This window comes from Perognathus longimembris, chromosome 28 (genome assembly GCF_023159225.1).
Source record: "Perognathus longimembris pacificus isolate PPM17 chromosome 28, ASM2315922v1, whole genome shotgun sequence".
NCBI lineage: Eukaryota > Metazoa > Chordata > Mammalia > Rodentia > Heteromyidae > Perognathus > Perognathus longimembris.
Window position 1 is genome coordinate 4,342,082 of NC_063188.1, and position 21,839 is coordinate 4,363,920.

At 36.7% G+C, this 21,839-nt stretch overlaps 1 protein-coding gene across 9 annotated transcripts in view; it reads right to left on the reverse strand.

Annotated features, from left to right (window-relative positions):
- Positions 1-21,839, reverse strand: part of Aff2 (AF4/FMR2 family member 2) — a 471,554-nt gene that overhangs the window by 73,629 nt on the left and 376,086 nt on the right. For all 9 annotated transcript variants that reach the window (XM_048336773.1, XM_048336769.1, XM_048336764.1 and 6 more), the window contains one exon: positions 20,433-20,470. In XM_048336773.1, coding sequence (XP_048192730.1) covers positions 20,433-20,470 — 38 coding nt within the window. The remainder of the gene's footprint in view (positions 1-20,432; positions 20,471-21,839) is intronic.

Sequence of the window (21,839 nt, forward strand, 5' to 3'; positions counted from 1 at the left end):
TGAGTACCAAGGATTATAGACATTAGCCACTGGCACCTGGCCCATTTTCTAATTTTCAACACTTCTAAACAATGCCATTCAAATAAGAATCCATAAGTGTATTGACTCGTTGATTAGAGCAGAACCTTGATGGTCTAATCATCTCTAAATAATTGTATCTCTCAGCTGGGACCAGTCCTTCAACACCTGAGCCTTTTGTGGGGACATTTCACATCTCATTCATTCCTCAAGCCATTATCTTTGTCTATAGAACTGAAGTTTAAAAAACACACTTAAGTTTTTTTTTTCTGTTGGCAAATGCCAAAGTTTAAGCTATAACTTCATCTTACACATTCTACTTTTCTACAACATATAAATTATCCTAGAAATATCACCAGAAAGTCCCTTTTCTGTAACAAAAATACTCAGGTTTCGTATTACTAGGATGTTCTCCAACCTTATGAAAAACATTCACTATCATAAGCTTTTGATTGGATTTGAAAGTAGGAGGGAATAGTTGCAACACTGTGAATTTCCATGCAGAGGACAACACCCTTCCAAACAAAGATTATATACATACTATACAGTATGCAACCATGTGTTTTCTTAGGATTTGAAGTAATTTTCAATTCTCTGTTATATCTGCAGGACCTTGTTTAGCTATGTGCTAGTTGTATGAGGTACAAATGTAAATTGTCTTATGTCCACAATCAACAAAGTTTGATTTAAAAACCCATCTAACTGCATCAAAATATACTTTATTGTGTATGTAATACTAGGTATGGTCGATCAAAGTACATATATGCTACTCAGACCATAATCGTTTACTACATATGTACAAACCATCAAAATATAGATTCTGCTTCTGTCAAATATACTTAGAGACATAAGCTTCCCATAATTTCTGGCATACAAATGATGTAATGTGTTTTATCATCTTTGAAATATCTACGTATTTCCTATGTGGTACCTGTATAACAGTGAACACAACAGTGGTCAACGGACATTTTAATGTCTGAATAATGGCAGCCAATTGCATGCTCCAGCTTCAAAATCTGTCAGTGAAATCTGGCAGTAATGTGCTTTCCATAATAAACATGTTCCTCCTCCCTTGGCTGCTAAACTTCCCACAAGTCAGTGAACTGCTCCAAGTTTGAAGCAAAAGAATATACCTTGGCAAAGGGAAGCATTGGAATGAATAATGAATGCCATTTCCTCTTTGCTGGCAGGGAGGAGGAGCATTTCATAGGTGACTGATTTTGAGTGTCAGGCAGAAGGTTGTAGAAAAGGGGTAGGAAGTGGGAAGTAGAATTAATTGCTGCTTTTTGCTGAGACCATCCTAATAATTGGAAAGAGAGCAGGGATGTACAACTATCTGTTACTAAACAGCATCATGATATCTAAAATGCCTTGGCAAAACCTTTCTAATATCTGGAAATAAAATTATACATAAAAGAGGAGCCATACATATTAGCTGCTTTGCATATTAGAGAGCAAGCTGAAGCAGGTTTGTTGAGTTTCCAGAAACCAAAACTATATTCCATGAGGACCAAATGGTGTGGCATTTGAATTATTTTTTAGCCACAAATTAACACCTCTTAAGAGCTTCATGTTTTTAAGCCACTGATTTTTGATAAATCCTGATTGGCAAATGTGAGAACAGATGTAAATGTGCCAGATGGTTTTTCCAGACAGACTCAGGTCTAACTGCCAAACTTTGAGATAGCTAAAGCATAGAAAATAAATAATTTATTTTTTTTCTCCTGATTCTCAGGAAGCTGCTTTCTTTGCCCACTAGTCACTACATTTTTTTCAGGGCCACTCATTTGAAAAACAATCACTTGTTTATTGGGTAAACCAAAACAAATATACCAAGAGAGGAAAAACAAGAAAATAGCTTCAAAAAATAGAAATATGTTGGGATACAGGGAGAACACCTATTATCAGAGAAAATGCTTGAATTCTTTGAGCCAACTGTGTTTACAGTTGCAGCAATGAAAATTCTAATTTTGTGCTCTAATGAACACAAAACAATCCATAACCATCCTTGGAAAAACTTACTGTGCAATTTCATATGACTGCCATATTAAAATATTTTGTAGAATAACAGGAACCTGCTAAGACATACAGATATGAACTGGTATGCCTGAAACAAGTGACATAATAGCCATTAGATGCTCTAGATTGCAATTAGGGTGAACAGTCAAACAGAATTGAAGAGTATCATTTATACTTCAGACCTGCTCACTAAAAACGAATCCACAAGATGTTAGGTGCTTTTGAGATGGACTTACGTAATATAGTCATTTTATGTTTAGCATCCTTAAAATGTCAAATTTCTCTTGACTATGTAGTTGGAATGTAAGAAAGGGAAGATTTTTTTAATCTGGTGAGATTCTCTAGTTGGAATTAGCTAGTAGTTCTTTCTCATGCTAAAATATCCTGGGAGTGAAAGAAGCCAGCATGACAAAAAAGAACACCTAGGAACTATGATTCTACCTTGTGAAGTATCCAGAATAAGGAAATCCCATTAGTAGGAATTGCTGGAGGGAGAAATAGGAAGTGACTGTTTAATGGATAAACGGCTCCCTTTGGGGGGGGTGATGTGTTTTAAAAATTAATTGTGGTGATAGTTGCAACAACCTGAATATACTGCAAGCCAATGGATTGTAAACTTTAAACCAGTGAATTGTAGGGAAAGTGAATTATATTTTAAGATGTTTAAAAATGTGTAATCATTTCAAAAATCCCACTTTTTACATTGCAAGATAGGGATAAACAGAGAGAGTGCTGCTGAATATATAATACAGATTTATATATTCACCTAATTCATTGAAGCATAACTCTAATTTTCTAGTTCACACCTGCTTACCATGAGACTGTGGTTTGAGGACTCTGCTTAGGATCACTTTTCAGTGTAATGCCTCCCTTGGTAGACTGGTGAACATTCCAGAGTCTAAGCTAGTAGCTCCATTACCACAAGCACATTAGCTAAAGAAATGTTTGTTTTGAGCTCAGTGAAGTAGCCTTACATGATAATTACTTGACCTACCATACTGATGAGTCAAAATAAGACACAATCCAGTTTTATTTATCCTGGAAGGTCTCAAGATACATTTTGATATCTCATACACATAAAAGTTTTTGTAATCAAATGGTTTGTGAAACACTACAATATACTGTGTTCTCCCTCCTAGAGATATACAATGTGCATTAGAATATTTTGTAAATTGAGCATATCCTAGATTTGACTATTCTCCACCAAACACACACACACACACACTCACACCACACACACACACACACACAAAAACACATTTGTTTTGTCTTTTCTACAGCGCCTATTATCTGTTAACACCACCACCAAACAATTGTTTGAAGATGGACCATACTTCCGGAAATACTGACTTTATCCATAAATTTGGTTGAAAGAAGAGAGAGCAATGACTTTAAAGCTTCTCCTATCTGAGTCCTTCACCTTGCTTAACAAAATTCTAATCCTAATAAAATGATCATGAGGATGCAATGACAAAATCCTTAGGATAATCTTTACACAGCTTGTGTCACACAGGGGAGGACTACAGGAAAAGTGTCCCAGGAAGGACAAGCTGATTTATAGTCAAGAGGATTCAGACTTCCTAGGGCTTGTTAGACAAAGAGCTGCCAAGTGTCAGTAAACCAGAACTCCTTAGGTGTGTACCATAAAAGCCTTGGGGAAGTTCTTTCAAGAGTCAATTTCAAAACCATACTGATTCAACTATCTTCATGGAGGCATCTAAGGGGTGAGTTAACAGATTCGTAAATCTTGAAATGGAACTAGATACTTCTGGTAATGAGATGGAACATGGGTTTATGTAAGTCTCTAGAAGTTTTGAGCCAAGATCACTGAAAAAAAATATCTCAATGAGAATTATTCACATTGATAGTCTTTTATAGTTTTTATTTCTGATTAAAAAGGGGCTGTGTTGTGTATACCATTGCTTCTTCTTAAGGGTATTCGTTATCTTATAATTCCTGGGAAAACATTCTTTCCATATGTGGTCATTACAGTAATCAAATTATTTTGACAAACTAGTGCGCTTCCTTCTCCAGACTTGTGAAATCCCAACGACAGAACCACATAGAAATGTATACATATATACATATGTGTATGTATATATATAATAACATATATGTGATTTCTCTAGCAGAGAAAATATTTCAAGGACCAGATTTCAGGTTTTACATTATACTTTCACTTGAAAGGCAAATCCAATTCGACATAGAGTTTCATTATGAAGAAACTGTTACATGCGGTGACACTGGTTATTGAAAATTGAAATGAAGTGAGAGAAAGCTAACACCAATGTGTATGGGAGTCTTTTTTTTTGAATGACAGAAAGGACTCAATATATCTCATCATTTCTGTTATGCCCACTGGGAACTGATCTACAGTAATATTCCACAAAGTTGCTTCTTGATTGCTAGAAACTCAAGTATTAAGACATATGCCACTTATATCAGCAGTTAAAAAGCTTTGTGTGAGTGTTGGATCCTGGGAATTGTTTTACTTTCCCTGTTGGCTAAGGTAAATAATAGTGATAATGTGGACATAATATTCATGAAGGAAGAATACCAATAAGTTTTTTAATTCAATACTAAAAAGTGAATTACTATCAACTTAGAGTTAGGCATTAAGTACGCTATTTCTGAACACGAATCTCTCTTTCTTGCCTTCCCTTTCCCTCCCGCCTCTTTCTCTCTCCCTCTCTCTCTTTCTAGTTCTCACAAAGGGCCTAAGCAAAGAGACTTGTTTTTGTGTGCTGCTGGTCCGGGGGGATGTCCCTGGCATTCTTTTCTTCAAGGCTAGCACTCTACCACTAAAGCCACAGGGCCACATTCGGCTATTTCTGAGTAGTTTATTGGAGATAAGCATCTCATAGAGTTTCCTGTTAGGGATGGCTTTGAACCACAAGCACCAGATTTCAGCTTCCGAAGGAGCTAGGATTACAGGAGTGGGCTACCAGCACCTGGCTCCAAAGAGACTTTTTTTTTAAATTAGCAAACTGAATTACAGGGAGGTTACAGTTTCATACCTTAGGCATTGGATACATTTCTTGTACTGTTTGTTACCTTGTCCTTCGTTCCCCCTCCCCCATCCCCCTTTCCCTTCCCCACCCACCATGAGTAGTTCAGTTCATTTACACCAAACAGTTTTGCAACTATTGCTTTTGTAGTTGTTTCTCTTTTTTTACCCTGTGTCTCCTGAATTTGGTATTCCCTTTCAATTTCCTAGTTCTAATACCAGTATACACGGTTACCAATATACTCAGATAAGATACAGAGATAGTGTAGGTACAACCACAGGAAGCGGATACAAGAAGATCATCAATAATAGAAGCTACAGTTACACATAGCACGTGGAAAGTAATTACAACTGTCATATAACAATTGTTTCCATAACATGGAGTTCATTTCACTTAGCATCATCTTATGTGTTCATAAGGGTATAGCTATGGGGCTCTTGTGATCCTCTGCTGTGACTTGCCTAAACCCGTGCTAATTATTCCCTATAGGAAGACCATAGAGTCCATGTTTCTTTGGGTCTGGCTCACTTCACTTAGTATAAGTTTTTCCAAGTCCTTCCATTTCCTTACGAATGGGGCAATGTCATTCTTTCTGATAGAGGCATAAAATTCCATTGTGTATATGTACCACATTTTCCTGATCCATTCATCTACTGAAGGGCATCTGGGTTGGTTCCAGATTCTAGCAATTACAAATTGTGCTGCGATGAACATTGTTGTGCTGGTGGCTTTACTGTGATTTTGTTTGTGGTCTTTTGGATAGATACCCAAAAGTGGGGTTGCTGGGTCATAGGGGAGTTCTATGTTTAGCCTTCTGAGGAATCTCTATACCACTTGCCAGAGTGGCAGAACCAGTTTACACTCCCACCAGCAATGAAGTAGGGTTCCCTTTTGGCCACATCCCCTCCAACAATTGTTATTGTTAGTTTTCTTGATATAGGACATTCTTAGTGGGGTGAGATGGAATCTCAGTATTGTTTTGATTTGCATTTCTTTTATGGCCAGTGATATCACTGGCCAAAGAGACTTTTTAAAGGAACACAATATGGACCTTTTCTGCCCTTATTGTAGGCTTATCTAAGAAGTTTGTGGGCTAGATGCACTATGTGCTCTGTTGTGCTTGACTTTTCATAAACCTGTCCTTTCCTACTCCCCAACAAATCACTCTCACACCATTGTAAATCAAGTGTTTTTTTTGTAGCCATCTCTCATCTGCTAAACTTAACATCACCCCGTTACCAGCGGTCCCAATGGATGATGTTTTTCTGTATTAGTGTATATTAATTGCATAAAGTGAGAGGCTTCATTGTTAAAGGTTTATTCTCTCTCTCTCTCTCTCTCTCTCTCTCTCCTTTATCAGTTTCCTCCTTGCTCTCCTTTCTCTCTTCTAGGGTCTCAATGTACTTTGTCTATTATAGTCTCTGTTTCCATTTGGTAGTATTTGGGATCTGGGATCCATTTCTGAATTGGAGTGTTTTAGTTGGGCTGCACTGTGATGCTACAATACCACTAGATTCCTTTTATCATTAAACAAATTCAGCAAGCAGGAAATAATTGATGGACTAGCAATGCCTACATAGGTAGAATGAAACCTTCACTGCTCAGTACAGTCATCTCCTCTCCTCTCAGTCTGCCCTCCCTAATTCTACACTATTGTTGATGGTATTTAGAGTACTAGATAATTATTCAAAGTAATTTTAAACATTTGGCATAAACATTACAGTGAGTACTACTACCACTAGTAAATATTTTGTGTGCATGTTAAGACTCACAGTTTGATTATCCGCATGTTATGTAGTAAGTTCTCAAAAGAATTCAAAGAAAGCTTCCCTCATATGTCTAGTTAGTCCACCCAACCTGAAAGGTTGCTAATGTATGAGCTGTCTGAGCGAAAATATTGGGAAATCACTGTGCTTGCCTGGGTAACATCACCAGAAAACACTTCATACTCATGCAGACTTTCCTCTGGAGTATGTTCCCTGTCCAGAGGTGATTATCCAATAAAACCTGCTTTGGTTATTACAAGCATAGAGGCAACCCTTGAGGAAAGAGATTGAGCAATTCAATTCCACAAAACGCTATATGAACTAAAATTAACCTTGTTGTAGTGTTATTTCCTAAAACATGGATTGTTTTGAGTTTTGTTTGTATATATCAGTATTAAGTGAAGGATTTTCTTACCTCTTATTTGCAGATATGACTAAAAGTTTTACATATTCACGAATTAAAGAAATTAAACAAGATTTGGTTAGTTGTATGAGTCTGCAGTTATAGCCTGGAACACTGTATCTAGAAAAGTGTGTGTTAGTTAAGCCATCTTAACAGCAGATCCCTGTGTGCTGGCCAGTTTGGAACCTTCAGGGTGCTGTGACTATCAGCCAAAGACAATAGCTACCAAATGATTATTTAAATGGTGATAGGAAAGTAAGATAGGAAAGAGGTAGTGGAGATCAGAGACATCTTACACTTGCCACCTCCAAGAAAGAAGGCAAGTCTGCATGCACTGGCCTTGGCTGCTCTATCTTGATTGTCTTCTCAGAAGAGATGACCTATCAAAATCAGTTAATAGCACATGTTGTCAGGTGAAGCCTAGTAACATTTGTATGTCTTTGTCCCATGTGGCAATAGAGCCAAGTGAGTTCCATGTGCCATTCTTGAAAATGCTAATGACATAAAACACAAGTACCTATGAATAAGCCCCACCCATAAGGAGGCTGGCATCTTTGCCATTGTGACTTCTTTTCCAAGTGAATAATGGCAATACAGCCTGGGTAGAGCAAAAGAATCACCTACTTGTGGGTTAATAGTCTAGCTATTGGAGATAGTAGGCTAACTATATAGTGCCTGACAGAAAAAAAGGATATGAAATTGAATCTATTTTGTTCTTTTCTAGCAAAACTAATAACTCACATGACAGCTGGTGGTTAGTTCCACATTTGATTATTCAAATAAGTATACACAAGTCATATCTTGAAATGCCTATACCCATTCAGCCTGAGTCTCAGGCTAAGACTCTATGGCAAATTATCCAGCAAAATGTCATGCTGGAGGTATGGCTCAAGTAGTAGACTGTCAGCAGTGAGCAAGAAAGCTTAATGAGTGCAAAACCCTGGTATCAGCAGAAAGAAAAAAATTAGATAGGTCGATAGATACAAAGAAAAGACACAGACATGTGAAAACAGAGACACAAATAGGCAGACAGGCACACACAGTAAGAGAGAGAGAAACAGATAGATAAACAGGTTGATAAGTGTGACAGTCTAATGTTCTTGCTCTTGTTCAAGGCCCTTATAAAATTTCTCTTCAGGGGATTAATTCTTTACAACAGAAAAATGTTCGATGTTTTAAGTCAATAACTCTATTATTCAGTTTGCTCACATTTTTTTTTTTTTTTGCCAGTCCTGGGGCTTGGACTCAGGGCCTGAGCACTGTCCCTGGCTTCCTTTTGCTCAAGGCTAGCACTCTGCCACTTGAGCCACAGCGCCCCTTCTGGCCGTTTTCTGTATATGTGGTGCTGGGGAATCGAACCCAGGGCCTCATGTATATGAGGCAGGCACTCCTGCCATTAGGCCATATCCCCAGCCCATGCTCACATTTTTTAATATTCATGTCCCTAAGTCACTATCTTGGACTAGTTTTCCAAAGTTAAAACTACATTCTAAAAGCTACCATCTACTATTAAGGACCAGCAAGATAGATGGCACTATACTCTTCTCTATCATTGCAGTTCAAACTTCATTTGGATATTAATTGAAAAATACATAGCATTTTCTGATTATATCAAGTGTATAAGCAGGTATATTCTGCAGTGTGTGGAAATAATGGATTCTACCTCAATAATCTTTTAAAAATCATGTCATCAATTTTTGAAGAAATAGAAATATTACACATATCCAGCTACTGGGAGAGAGAAGAAGAAAGTAACTTCTTACATTGGGTTGGTATTATTAAAACATTCCCAATGGGGTGCTGGTGACCTATGCCTGTAATCCTAGCTACTCAAGAGGTTGAGATCTGAGGATCATGGTTTGAAGCTAGCATGGAGAGGAATGTCCTTGAAACTCTTAACTACCTTCCCCCAAAGGAACCACAAGTAGAGGTGTGGCTCAAGTAGTAGACCACTAACATTGAACAAAAAAGCTCAGGGATAGTGCTCAAGCATTGAGTTCAAGCCCCAGGACCTGAAAAGAGAGAGAGAGAGAGAGAGAGAGAGAGAGAGAGAGAGAGAGAGAGAGAGAAGGTTCCCAGAAACCCATGCCCCGTGTTTGATTCTGCAAAGATGGATGAATATAAGTGACATACTTGTCTGTTAAGTTTCCTCTGCCAGTATTTCATGGAGAAACATGCTCTGCCTCTTTATATGGAAGTGAGTTCCTCAAAGAGGAATGTAATCAAAATATTGGTAGGATGTGAGTAGAAAGAAATTTGAGAACTTCTTTTAGTTATGATTACCTCTGTGTGCCACATCAGCAACAATGAATCTGTCTTCAATGTTTTACCATGAATTAGGAAAATACATTGTAGAACACAGACACATCTGCACAAAAACATTGGATTGTAAAGATATGTCATCTACAAGCATGCCGTAAATTCCACAAATAGAAGTTTTCTCTTGTATAATAATTTTTTTTTCAAATGTTGGATTTCTAGATAACTGCTATTGGGTTAGGCCAGAGTTTTAAGAAACCACGAACTATTTATTTCCTATTTCAGTCTCTGGCCAAAATAAGTCATGTCTGTAGTTTCAAGGGCCCCAGAGAGCACACTATGTGGTCAATGGAAGTCTGATTTAGTGTTTGGAGCACTGTATATAGCCACCATGGGGGGGCACGCATCATTTCCCTAGGAATAAAAATAGCCCTACTGTGCATTTGTTATTGGCTGATAAAAATACACTTGGAAAAACATGTATCCCTGTAATAAATTAAAAATGTGAAGCTAAAATAATAGTGTTATGTGTTATGCCTAAAATATTACATCTTTGCCTAGATGTTTGACAGGAACTCTGTAAAAGAAAAAAATTAAATATAAGAAAAAAAGTAATAGTCCATGAAGCCACAAGGGAATCATTGGGTGCTTAGAAGTATTCCATATGAGCTGAGATTTACATAAAATTCTACAGAGAAGGATTAGCCCGATATAATCAAAAAGGATTTGCTATCTACTTCCTTGTAAGTAGTTTTAAAAGGATAGCTACACAATGGATGAAGGAATCAAGAAAATGTTACACACACACACATTCTACAATGGGATTTTGCTCATCTATCAGAAAGAATATTATGTCATTTGCAGGGAAATAGATGGATCCAGAAAAAAATAAGGTAAGTGAAGTAAGTTAGGGTCAGAAAGATTAATGGCACATATTTTTCATATATAGAAATGAGATTGAAAATATAAACATATATGAAAACATACAGGATTATATGCATGTATACATGAACAAACTGAATGATGATATACTTGGGGGAGGACTCCAATTGCATAATTGGGCTTTATCATTAATGAACAGTTTAACAAAGTCAATACCAAGAAGCAGAAATATGAGTTGTTTAGGGAGTCATGGGAGATAGAGAAATGGAGAGTGGAATGGGGTACAATGCTGTCATTGTATTCAATGTACAGCCCCAGTGTAACTTGAGGGGTATGTATTGGATTGGAAAAGACAGAGGAGAACATTGGAAAAAGTGACATTAATCAAGATGCAGTGCACTTATAAACTGATTTGTTGAATCAAAACCCCTTTGTATATAACTGCATAAAATAAAATAAAAAGGATATCTTATAATTCCTCCCTATCTGTAACCTATAACTCCATAGAATAAAATAATCTTTTCCATGGTATATTAAAAACAACAACAAAGAAAAACTTCTTGTTTCCATATCTTGGGAGTTCATTTCAATTAGCATCATCTTATATGGTCATATGTACATAGGTATTGAGCTATTGTAATCATCTGATAGGACTATTCTAGACATGTACTAATTATTGCAAATGAGGGAAACCATGGAGCCTATGTTTTTGGGGTCTGGCTTACTTCACTTAATGCATTTGTTGTTGTTTTTTTCCTGAGCCTTTACATTTTGTTAGGAATGGGGAAATGTCATTCTTTTTGATGGAAGCATAGAATTCCATTGTGCATATATACCACATTTTCTTGATCCATTCATCAACTGAGTGGCATCTACGTTGTTTTTAATGTACTGAGTAAAATTATTTCTATTTTCTTTTGGTTTATCTCCTGCTGTCACTGTTTTTGATTTTGGTAGCCTGTGTCATGTATATACATTTATCTGATTTGAGGGAGGGAAGGGGAACAACAAAATGGTGAATCAAAGGACAAAGGGAGAACCAATGCAACAGCGATACTCACAAGACACTAGGTTGTACATGAATTTTACAACTTGGGGGGAGTTGAGGGGAAGGAAAGCGGGAGAAAACTGAAGGAAGAGTAACAATGTTTGATAGGAAATGTACTGTAACTCCTCTGTACATCACCTTGACAATAAAATTAAACTTTCAAAAAGGAACTAGTAGCACTCAAAGATCACATTTTGTTAAAGAAGAATCTTTTCCAATATTTTCTGTTTCATTCACTTAGTACTTAGCTGCTTTCCTCTTAAATGCCTATAGAAGTCCTTGGTAGTGTGAGGCTTTAGGGATGCTGCTGCATGTGAGTACTCTTCTCTTGCTTTTTTCCTTTTCTTTCTTCCAACTCACAAACAGTATTTCCTGCCACTGTGAAAAGTGGCCATCTTCTATGCTGCTGGTAAGTGCCAGACAGTGCTCATAACACAGCATCTGCTTTCTTCTCTTACTGCCTTTTGAAAGTGTTGTTCTGCTCTCTTGAATGGCCTGCCTCCCACTGTTTACCTCATCTCCTGCTGAGACAGGGACAGCCAGCTCCAAGCACTTCCTCAGTCCTTCATCTGCACCCCACAGGACACTTCATGAACTTCAGTCACAAAACCAACCTGTCTATGTTGCAGTAGAATGACTTGTCAAAGTTTTCTGGGATGTCATCTTATCTTACTCATTCTTGTAACAACCGAGTCTGGCACATAACAGGCACATAATTAATGTTTGTTAAAAGAGGAAATGTATGTGGCTCAATCGAATTTCCAGTAAATCAGCTATGTCATTCTAAGGGTTTTTTTTGACAGCTTTCTGGAACATCAGGAAAGGCAATATTAAAATAAATTCAAGATGTAACTGTTAAGACATCAAAACGTGAGCTGATTTGTGTACGTAAATTAAAGAGTTGTCTATTCCTGTCTAGGCAGAGATTACTAAGAATCATACAGTTAGGAAATACTGTGTGGATTAGGAGCTATTATAACTGAGGGGAAACCTAAATAATCCTCTAACTACACTTACTTTTAGTTGACGTTACAAATATTACAAATTTTGGATGTCCTAAAGCTGAGGAATGCATTCATAGTTCCCTACTGGCTTGGTTGTAGACAGCCCTTCTGAAGTATGGCTCATAATGTAATGGTTACCTTCATTTCTTTTGCAGGGACTTGAATAATGCCACTCCTGTTGAGAGCATTGAGTCTACGTAGGATGGTGGAAATGTTCAATTGATAATCAAAGCAGAGCAGAAAATCTTCACATTTCTGCTTTCACATCACATCTGTTGCCTTTGCTCCCTCAACTTTTGGGTTAGAGTGTTTCCACTCAGCTTCACATATTGATATATTACTCATATAGGAGATATTTGCCTGTAACTACCAGTTTGATTTTTCCATAACTTCCCTTATCACTCTCCTCCTCCTCTGAGGTTGAAACTGGAAAGATAAGAGATTTTCAAGACTTACAAGGGCATCATGACAAAAATATTACTGATTACCAGGTTCTACAACATCCCATTCCAGACCACTGAACAGTTGCCTAGAGGGGCTGTCATCAATCCTAACCTAAGCTCTTCATTCTTTCCACCTTGCCTAAAGATGAAATGAGCTTGAAACTTGTGCTGAGGTAAGATGGTCTCCTGGGAAACTGCAGCTGTATTTCCTCTTCATACTGCTACCTCTCTTCCTAATTTTGTTTTCATGTGAAAAGAAAATGAATGTCATTGTTTACCAAAAATTGATGGTGATTTTGGCTACTGGTTTATCATATCATTTTGCTAGCATCTACATAAATCCTTTTTTCTTGCCCTAATAAGCTCTTTTAGATTTATTGGTCCTTTATCCTGTGGCTATAATAAATGGAGTTTGGAGTGATGGACAACACTGAAAGGGGTGGCATTGATCAAGATACATTGTATTTACAAGCTGACATGATGGATTGAAATCTCTTTGTAGTACTACTCAAAGAAAATAAAAGGAAAAATTATAGAACATTAAAAATAGTCTTTCATTTCATAATAACATCCTATAATTGTTGTTGCCACCATAAAGTGGTTTGATTTTCTTTCAAATGCTTTGATTTCCTGTATATCTCTCTGATTCAGCAATAAATGGATGCTTTCTTTTCCCCTTTCCTCTCAAGATTATCATGATATTAATTTATTACCCAACAGGAAATATGAAAGCTTTTGGAAAGGTGAGAAATAATGTGATATGGTACCAGCTTTAAAACAGCTTTTTTATAGATAGAAACAATATAATTAAAGGTGACAGTATTGATAAAGTGCCTTTAACTTTGATCACTATTTGATTAATTTGACAGTAGGCTCTAAGAAAATGAGCAATTACAGAAAGTTAGATATTATGACTAAAACTAATAACAAATTTGTAAGCACTGGGAAGGAGTGTATATCTCCTAAGAAGCAGTAGGTACAAAATGGGGGTATTTCTGAACTCTTGGGAATCAGTGGTATCATTTGAGATTGCCTAGGTTATACAGCTGCAATTACCAAGGAAAAGGATGATGTCTAGAGACTTGTGCAAATTTTGTTAGCTGTGAGGACAAGGGCTAAAAATTCAGTGTATATCTGTACAATAAAAAAGGAGCCCAATTGACTTGATGTAGCTGTTTAGAAAGAGGCTTTCCCGCTATCATTGTCCTTAAACTGGCCAGAGCTGATTACATTGAGTAGAAATTAAGGAAGCACATTAGTGTCATGGCACCAATGTCATGAACGTGCCTCCTTGTTGAGGCATAGTAGGGACCACGGGGATTTACCTATCAAATTCCGAGGTGCACACTCCTAAATTCTCCTTATCTTCATTAAACATTGCATCTGAGGACATTTACAATTTCTAAAAGTAATTTAGAATTGTGACACTAACAGAAACATAGGAGAGGTTTTTGTGTTATCACATTTGGCGGTTACTTTTCTTTTCATGAGGACTACTTAAAAAGGTACTTCAAGTACTTTCATTAGTGACTGTATGTATTACTAGGACACTGGATTTTAGATATCATGTATAGAGGAAAGGCCTATGTTTGGTCATGTTATATCTTGTGTTGTTGACCATCCATTTCTGTCTTCCATGAAGTATTTGCTCACTGGATAAAGATGTTCAGTAACCAAACACATTTGTGTAACCTTAGGCAAAATAGAGTATAACTGAATCTCTTTCTAAAGGGCTTCTCTGAACCTATATTACAGGACTGTTCACATTGATTCTTCATGAAAGAAATGTGGTAGTTAAACATTTATGATGGTAGAACCTTTTTGTTCTAAATGAAACAACTCCATAAACATAGTGTTTAGCAGAATTCAACATCTTCTAACTCTACTGTAATGCTCCATGTGTATGATGTACTTATGCTTGAGAGTATAGGATAAGATACGGTTTTTGGATACAAATAACATAATGGGTTATTTCAAATGGCTCTACTATACTTGTGGCTACACTTATCTTCTACTTACCATCTTTTTAAAACTCTAATAGTGTGTCTTCCTGTTCTTCACTGAATAAATGTAGAAGGCAGAAATGATGAGGAGAGTGATTATGTCTATCCATGTGTATATGAATGTGTGTAGAAAAAATTACAGATTATTCCATTTGTAATGATTATGGTGCATGTGTATATATGAATTGACATCAAACAAAGTAAATGGTCTTCTAAAATGGGCATAATTTTAAAATAAGTTTATAAATTTTTGCTTTCTTCAAAATTAGAGGTACCTATCCAATTTCATACTATAAGCTAATATCAGACTCAATATTCCACCTAGTTCTATTAACACTTTATGTTGAATAATGGTGGAAGCAAGTTGATTATTCATGTGTACTACGCTCATCTATTTCATCTCAAAAAGAGGTCAAAGCCCCAACGTATCATTTTCTTCTCAGCCACAGTTTCCAGCCTGTACATCATTGGGTAGCCTGGGCTCCTTCCCCTTCCCTGCTCTACTTCACAGTAGAGTCTCACACCAGAAGTCCTTAAGGTGTTGGTACAAATGTCTCCTCTTCCCCCTTTCTATTCTCATCTCCAAAAGTACTACAATCTCTCTTCCTAGAAATCCTTTCCTACTTTATCTGTTCTTCACTTGATCTACCATCTATTTAATTCTTTTTTATATATTTTTTATTATCAGACTGAATTACAGAGAGGTTACAGTTTCATACATTAGGCAGTGGATACATTTCTTGTACTGTTTGTTACCTTGTCCCTCAAATGTTTCTTTTCTTTCCTCTTAGACTCTACACTCCTTGAGGGTAATAATCTTTGTCAGATTTACTTTTTTCATATTTACTTTTAATTCCCTTAGCATCTATTGCAGTTTCCAGAATGCTGTAGATTTCAAGTAAGCATTCATTGTATGAATAAATAAATAATTTGTTAGCATCATCATCAGAAATATATTTTGGTTATTTGTTATTTTCAGTAATGAAACCATGATATCTATAGGATGAATTGGCTGTTAAGTAAAATAGTAAGTTGCTAAGACGAGTGGATTTTGATCACAATGACAACATTACATAGTGTTGTTAAAGTGTAACAGTAAGGAAGGATTTTGAGTTTGACAATTGTGCTCCCTCTCTCTCTCTCTGTCTTTCTCTCTCTTGGTAACAGATGTCAACCTTGGTTAGACTCATCTCCACTTATTAGTGCATGGCTTTTAGCCAAAAGCAATTCACATTTTCAGAAGTATACTATCACATATGCCTTAATAACACAAATGTGTTTTTTTAATGTATGTGATAAGTCACATATGGTAGGAGGAAACTGTATTTCTCTTTGGTCTTGCTGTCTCAATGAAACCTTCGATATGATTGCTATAGAACTTCAACCTATGGGTAGAAAGCTCTCCCTCCAACACATTATAGTACTGTGGTTTTAACATAGTAATTGAGCCTTGCTGCAAGTATGGTTCTAGTATATTGAGAAATATGCCAGGCATCCCTTGTCCCAGTCATCTTAAGAACATTCATTTTTGAATTATGATCTGAGCTATAATATTTAATTTTCAGGGTAATGTTATTCGTGTATCAAGGCACATTATGTGCTTACTTTCCTGAGGCATATCTTTAGTTTCTCTCTTATATGGAGTATAATTAATATGTATCATAGCCTTTCTGTGGTGAGGAAAGATGCTTATAACCAGGAAGGTATTAAATATGAATTGAACAAGTAGGTGAGGGGAGAAAGGAAAGGGAAGGGAAGCCTTTAAAGTAGAAAACCTAAAAATGAAATGGATATTGGAGGTCATTTACCCTCACCCCAACTGAAATGTACTTAGTCTTACATTTGAAAGTAACAGAATTTCAAAAAATGCAGATGCCTCTTGCAGTCTATCCATCTATAAACAACTTGGAACCCTAGTGGTATGCTCAATGTAGATGTTTACTGGTTTCTGAGGCATCATTGCCATCAATGGATCATACATCTATTGGATGTTTAAGGAAGTAAGTGAAACGTTAATGTGTTTATTCAGAATGAGAATCAGGTGAAATATCATCTGAAGAAAACTCTTGAACATACAGCAAAGTCTCACTACAAATCTATTCATTGTTTTGAATGCAAAAAGAGAAAGTGTTGACTAGTTTAACCTTTAGTGTCTTACAAGGCTTAGTGACTTTTCTACCTGATCTGGTAGACAAGTAGCTAGCAAACTTTCCTTATAAGGGACAGGACAGTAAATGTGTTTGGTTCTGCATACTGCAAAAATCTCCACTGCAAATATTCAACTCTTCTATTATAGCATAAAAGCAGCTACAGATAAGATGGAAGTGAATGAGTATGGCTGGGGAACTATAAAAATTTCTGTATAGATAATGACATTGGAATTTATGTCATGTAATGTCCTTATTTTGATTTTCCAACAGTTTGCCAAACTCTACACCAAGGGACTATGTCAAATCACACCAATGGACATCTACCCCAACCTATGTGCAAACCTCAATTGTTAGTGAAGCCATTAGACCTTGACTTTTTAGTAAGCTGTGCACACTTTCCATTGCATATTGCAAATGGTAACTGAATGTTAATTCTTATGTTATACCTGAATTAAGGGCTAGGTTGTAGGCGAAGCAGATAGAAAGAACTAGAGCCACATAGAAACATTTCTATACAAAGTGTAAGTAAAAAGGTAGATACTAGTTGACTAGGGCATTTTAAACATGCATTGTTTTTGCTTTTTTGTTTTTTGTTTTTGTTTTGTTTTTGTTGGGCATGGGGCTTGAATTCTGGGCCTGGGTGCCATCCCTGAGGTCTTCAGCTCAAGACTAGCGCTCTATCACTTGAGCTACAGTGTCACTTCCAGTTTTCTAGTGGTTAATTGGGCATAAGAGTCACATGGACTTTCTTGCCTAGGCTGGCTTTGAACCATGGTCTCAGATGTCAGTCTCCTGACTAGTTAGGATTACAGGAATGACAATTTACTAGTAGAATAGAATTACCAAGCATCTAGGTCATTTTCCTAGAAGGATTTTTTATGTGCCATGTATCTGATTGCCTTGTGTTCATTCATTCAGAAAATATGGATTGAGTCACAGCAGAGGATCACAAGAGCCCAATAGCTATACCCTTATGAACACATAAGATGATGCTAAGTGAAATGAACTCCATGTTATGGAAACGATTGTTATATCACTGTTGTAACTACTTTCAACGTACTATGTGTAACTGTAGATTCTATTATTGATGATCTTCTTATATCCCCTTCCTGTGGTTGTACCTACACTATCTCTGTATCTTATCTGAGTATATTGGAAACCGTGTATACTGGTATTAGAACTAGGAAATTGAAAGGGAATTCCAAAATCGAGAGACACATGGTAAAAAAAAAAAGACAAACAACTACAAAAGCAATACTTGCAAAACTGTTTGGTGTAAATCAACTGAACAACTCGGGGGGGTGGGGAAGGGAAAGGGGGAGTGGGGAGGGGAAATGAGGGAGGAGGTAACAAACAGTACAAGAAATATATCCAATGCCTAACGTATGAAACTGTAACCTCTCTGTATATCAGCTTGATAATAAAATTTTTTTAAAAGAAAATATGGATTGAACCTTTGGATTACTGTGAGGTCTCAGTGCACTGTGTGTAACCAAAATTTTCTGGCAGGTATCAGGAAGACAAGAGGATCATTATATGTAATGTAATCATTACATTAAAAAAAGTCTTTTTCTGTTTTGTCAGGCAGTGTAATACTGTAGAGTTTCTGTGGCAGAGCTGAGGTTATAGAGAAGCCTTTCTCCTTAAAATGCTGTACACGTTGGTTTGCTACTGTGAGCCCAAATGCAACAGGATACCAAAACTAACACTTCGAACACTATTTTCAATAATTAGAAGACAATTCTAAGTTGCCATTCTGTTATTATATACCTTCATCACTAAGCAAATTATCAAATGTATTTCAACATAGAAAGTTCCTTAACCCTTTGGCTTTTCCAGTTTTCCTGTCTTTTTTTTAAACATCTTTCAATATGTTAGATATTAGATAGAAGGCTGCACTACAAACTAATAATAACTTATATGAAGTACAAATGATATGCTTGTAGGATCAAGTGCTCACAAAGAGCAAACAGAAAACTGGCCTGACTTCTGATCCATTAGAACCCAGTGTTAATGGGATTTCCTGTGCAGGCAAAGATGGAGTTTGGGTCTAATTTCCTATTAGGTAAGCTTAAACATGGATAGATTTGTCCCACTGACAGTCTAGATTTATGCTCTTTCAGCCTGTGACGTGATGCACTCATTGGCACGCAGGCAGACTGAAAGGAAGAAGTGCAGTTGTGCAGAAGGAAGATCATTAATGGCCCACCCAGGGACTAAATCCCTGGCCTTCGCTTCATTAACACCATTCTCTAATCTAAGACCTCTATTGCTACACACTCATACTGGAGGAGCCTTCAGGGCATAAAGACAAAGGAAGAAATCAGGCTGCAGAGAAAATTTCAACCCCAAGCCAGTAATCCAATGAAAACTTGCTGCTAAAAAATATTATAATAAGAGCACTACAACATCACATACTTTCAAAATGCAGATGCCCCTCTCAAGGCTACAGAGACTTGACAGAGGGTATGACCTCAGACAAACTGCATTTAAAAGAGATGTGCATAGTACCCTTCAGAAAAATCTACTAGGTCTTGGATTTAATGTTATGCTCAATGCTACTCTCATGCCATGGAAAAATTCTTTCTTTTACCAAACACAAGCAGCTTCTTAGTCTTTGTCATTAGTTGATCCATTCTCTCAGAAAATTTAAAAATAACCAATTCAGTCCCCCCTTCAGTATTTGGAATCAGACATAATGGAAATTGGTTGGCATAAATTCACACGTGCTTCCTAGATATGTAATATTACTAGACCTATAATAACCCAGCAAATAGAGCAAGTCTTCCATTGGTCATATGTGAGAAGACAGTCTTCCTTCTTAACTTGAAAGTCTCCCATCTGGAAGAGACCCAATGTATCAGATGATTTGTTAGAATTTAAGATTATTTCATAAAATGTCTTAGAAATAGCCCTCAGTTAGTTGGAAAATCCTCACTTAAATGTATTTTATGAGCTTTTCTTTAACAGAATAGTGAGGCATTGGTGGCAACGTGAAAAATACCCCCATGTGGGTGTATATCACTTGGTGTACTTTCAACCATTTATATGTCTGTCATAGGTGAAAGTTTGCAATTAAAAATGTAATCTTTTTAGCATGTGAAAAACCTAAAGACTTCAAGTAGTGTTCATTGAATATTAATATAATAGTATTTGGAAGCTATTTGTAGAGGGCACATATTAATCATATTAATTTATATAAACTGGATACGACTTGGGGCTTTTCCTCATTGGACACACAGGGAACTATACAAGTTGGTCTTTGCTCACTAGAAGGTGGGTTTATTTTTTTTTTGCTTGTTTTGTTGTTTCTCCAAATTGTCATGAACTGATATCATCTCAAAATTGAAGTGTCTTCTGTGACTTTATTTTCCCATATGCACAGAGTTCACTCAAAATAACATTTTCAGCTAATAAAAATGTACTTACTTTATGGGATTATTCTTAGGTTTTGCCTTTTCAACAGCCTGTGAATGGAAGAAAAACATGCAATTAGACAACATTAGCCAGGCATAATCTTTACAACTAGTAAACAAAACAATCAGCAGTGTAAAATGCACTTCAGAAACATAAGGAGCTAACTGAGGAAGGCTGCTGTATATAAGCAGAGGAGAAAGATAGAAAGGACAATGATCTTTCCTCAGGGAATTGGGTTACCTGTATTAGTGAAGCTTTCAAACGTAGATGAGCATTGTCAGGATGCATAACTAGAGTTTTCCCTCCCACCTTCCACTCTAACCTCATCCCACACAAGTCTGACTGAGTTGGAATGAGAATGTGGGATGGCAAGTGCACAGGAATGATGTAGGCCTATCCTAGGTTCAGATTTGTGGTAGAGAACCATTAACACTGCCATGACTATTAACATATGGGCACACTCTCACTATGATAGAAAGGCCAAAGTATCCATTTCCAAAATCACTTGTACTAACAGACACTACAAAAGGGCAAGAAACTACCAAATACTGAGAACAATTTTCTCTATGGAATCTTTAAGAAAATACACACCAATTCTTGAAATGAAATATCTGGGCTCTAAGCCTACATCACCTTAGACATGAAGTCTGGTTCCAGTTTGTTGCTGAACCCATTGATCTGTGTACAGTCCATTTATCATTCATGAAAAGAGCTAGTGATCTTCACAGTATATTAGAAGAAACAACTCAGATCATCTGTCAACAGCCCTCTTATTTCTGTTTCCCTCTCCACAGGGATTTCATCTCCTTCGATTCTTGTGGAATTAAAATGTTGCTAAGCAACACAGCTGGGGGTGCTGATGGCAGAATGGCTACAGTCTATCAAACTGTTTAAGCACCTGGAGGGTTTTAGTGATGATTTTTTCCCCATATTTCTCAAGCATAATTATGTAATCAGAACCAAACTTGCATTTTCCTAGACTTTTCCAGGTTATTTATTTCCAGGTTATTTATACATTTATTATAGAGAGCATTGAAGCAGTTTGACAACCTCAGACTTGTTTAGAACTTTGAAAAATATCCATTAATGACTTAACATTATGAATCTTGGAGTTAATGGAGTTAAGTAGGAACTAAGGAAAAGAGAAGGCAGATGTAAATAAGAATGCAAAGGTAACTGCCTTTTATCAAGAAAATACAAAAGCCAGCACTATGCCTCATCTTACAAGTGATGAGAAATTCAGCATACTGAATCCTTCCGCGCAAACCAACCCCATGAACTTAATAGCAATAAAAAATAAAACATTTCCAAAGTTTACACGTTGGAGTTAGCAAGGTTTTTCTCATTTATTAAGTCTCAGGCAAGGTTTTTCTCATTCATTTATTAAGTCTCAGGTTCTGTTGCTAGATAAATAGCTAT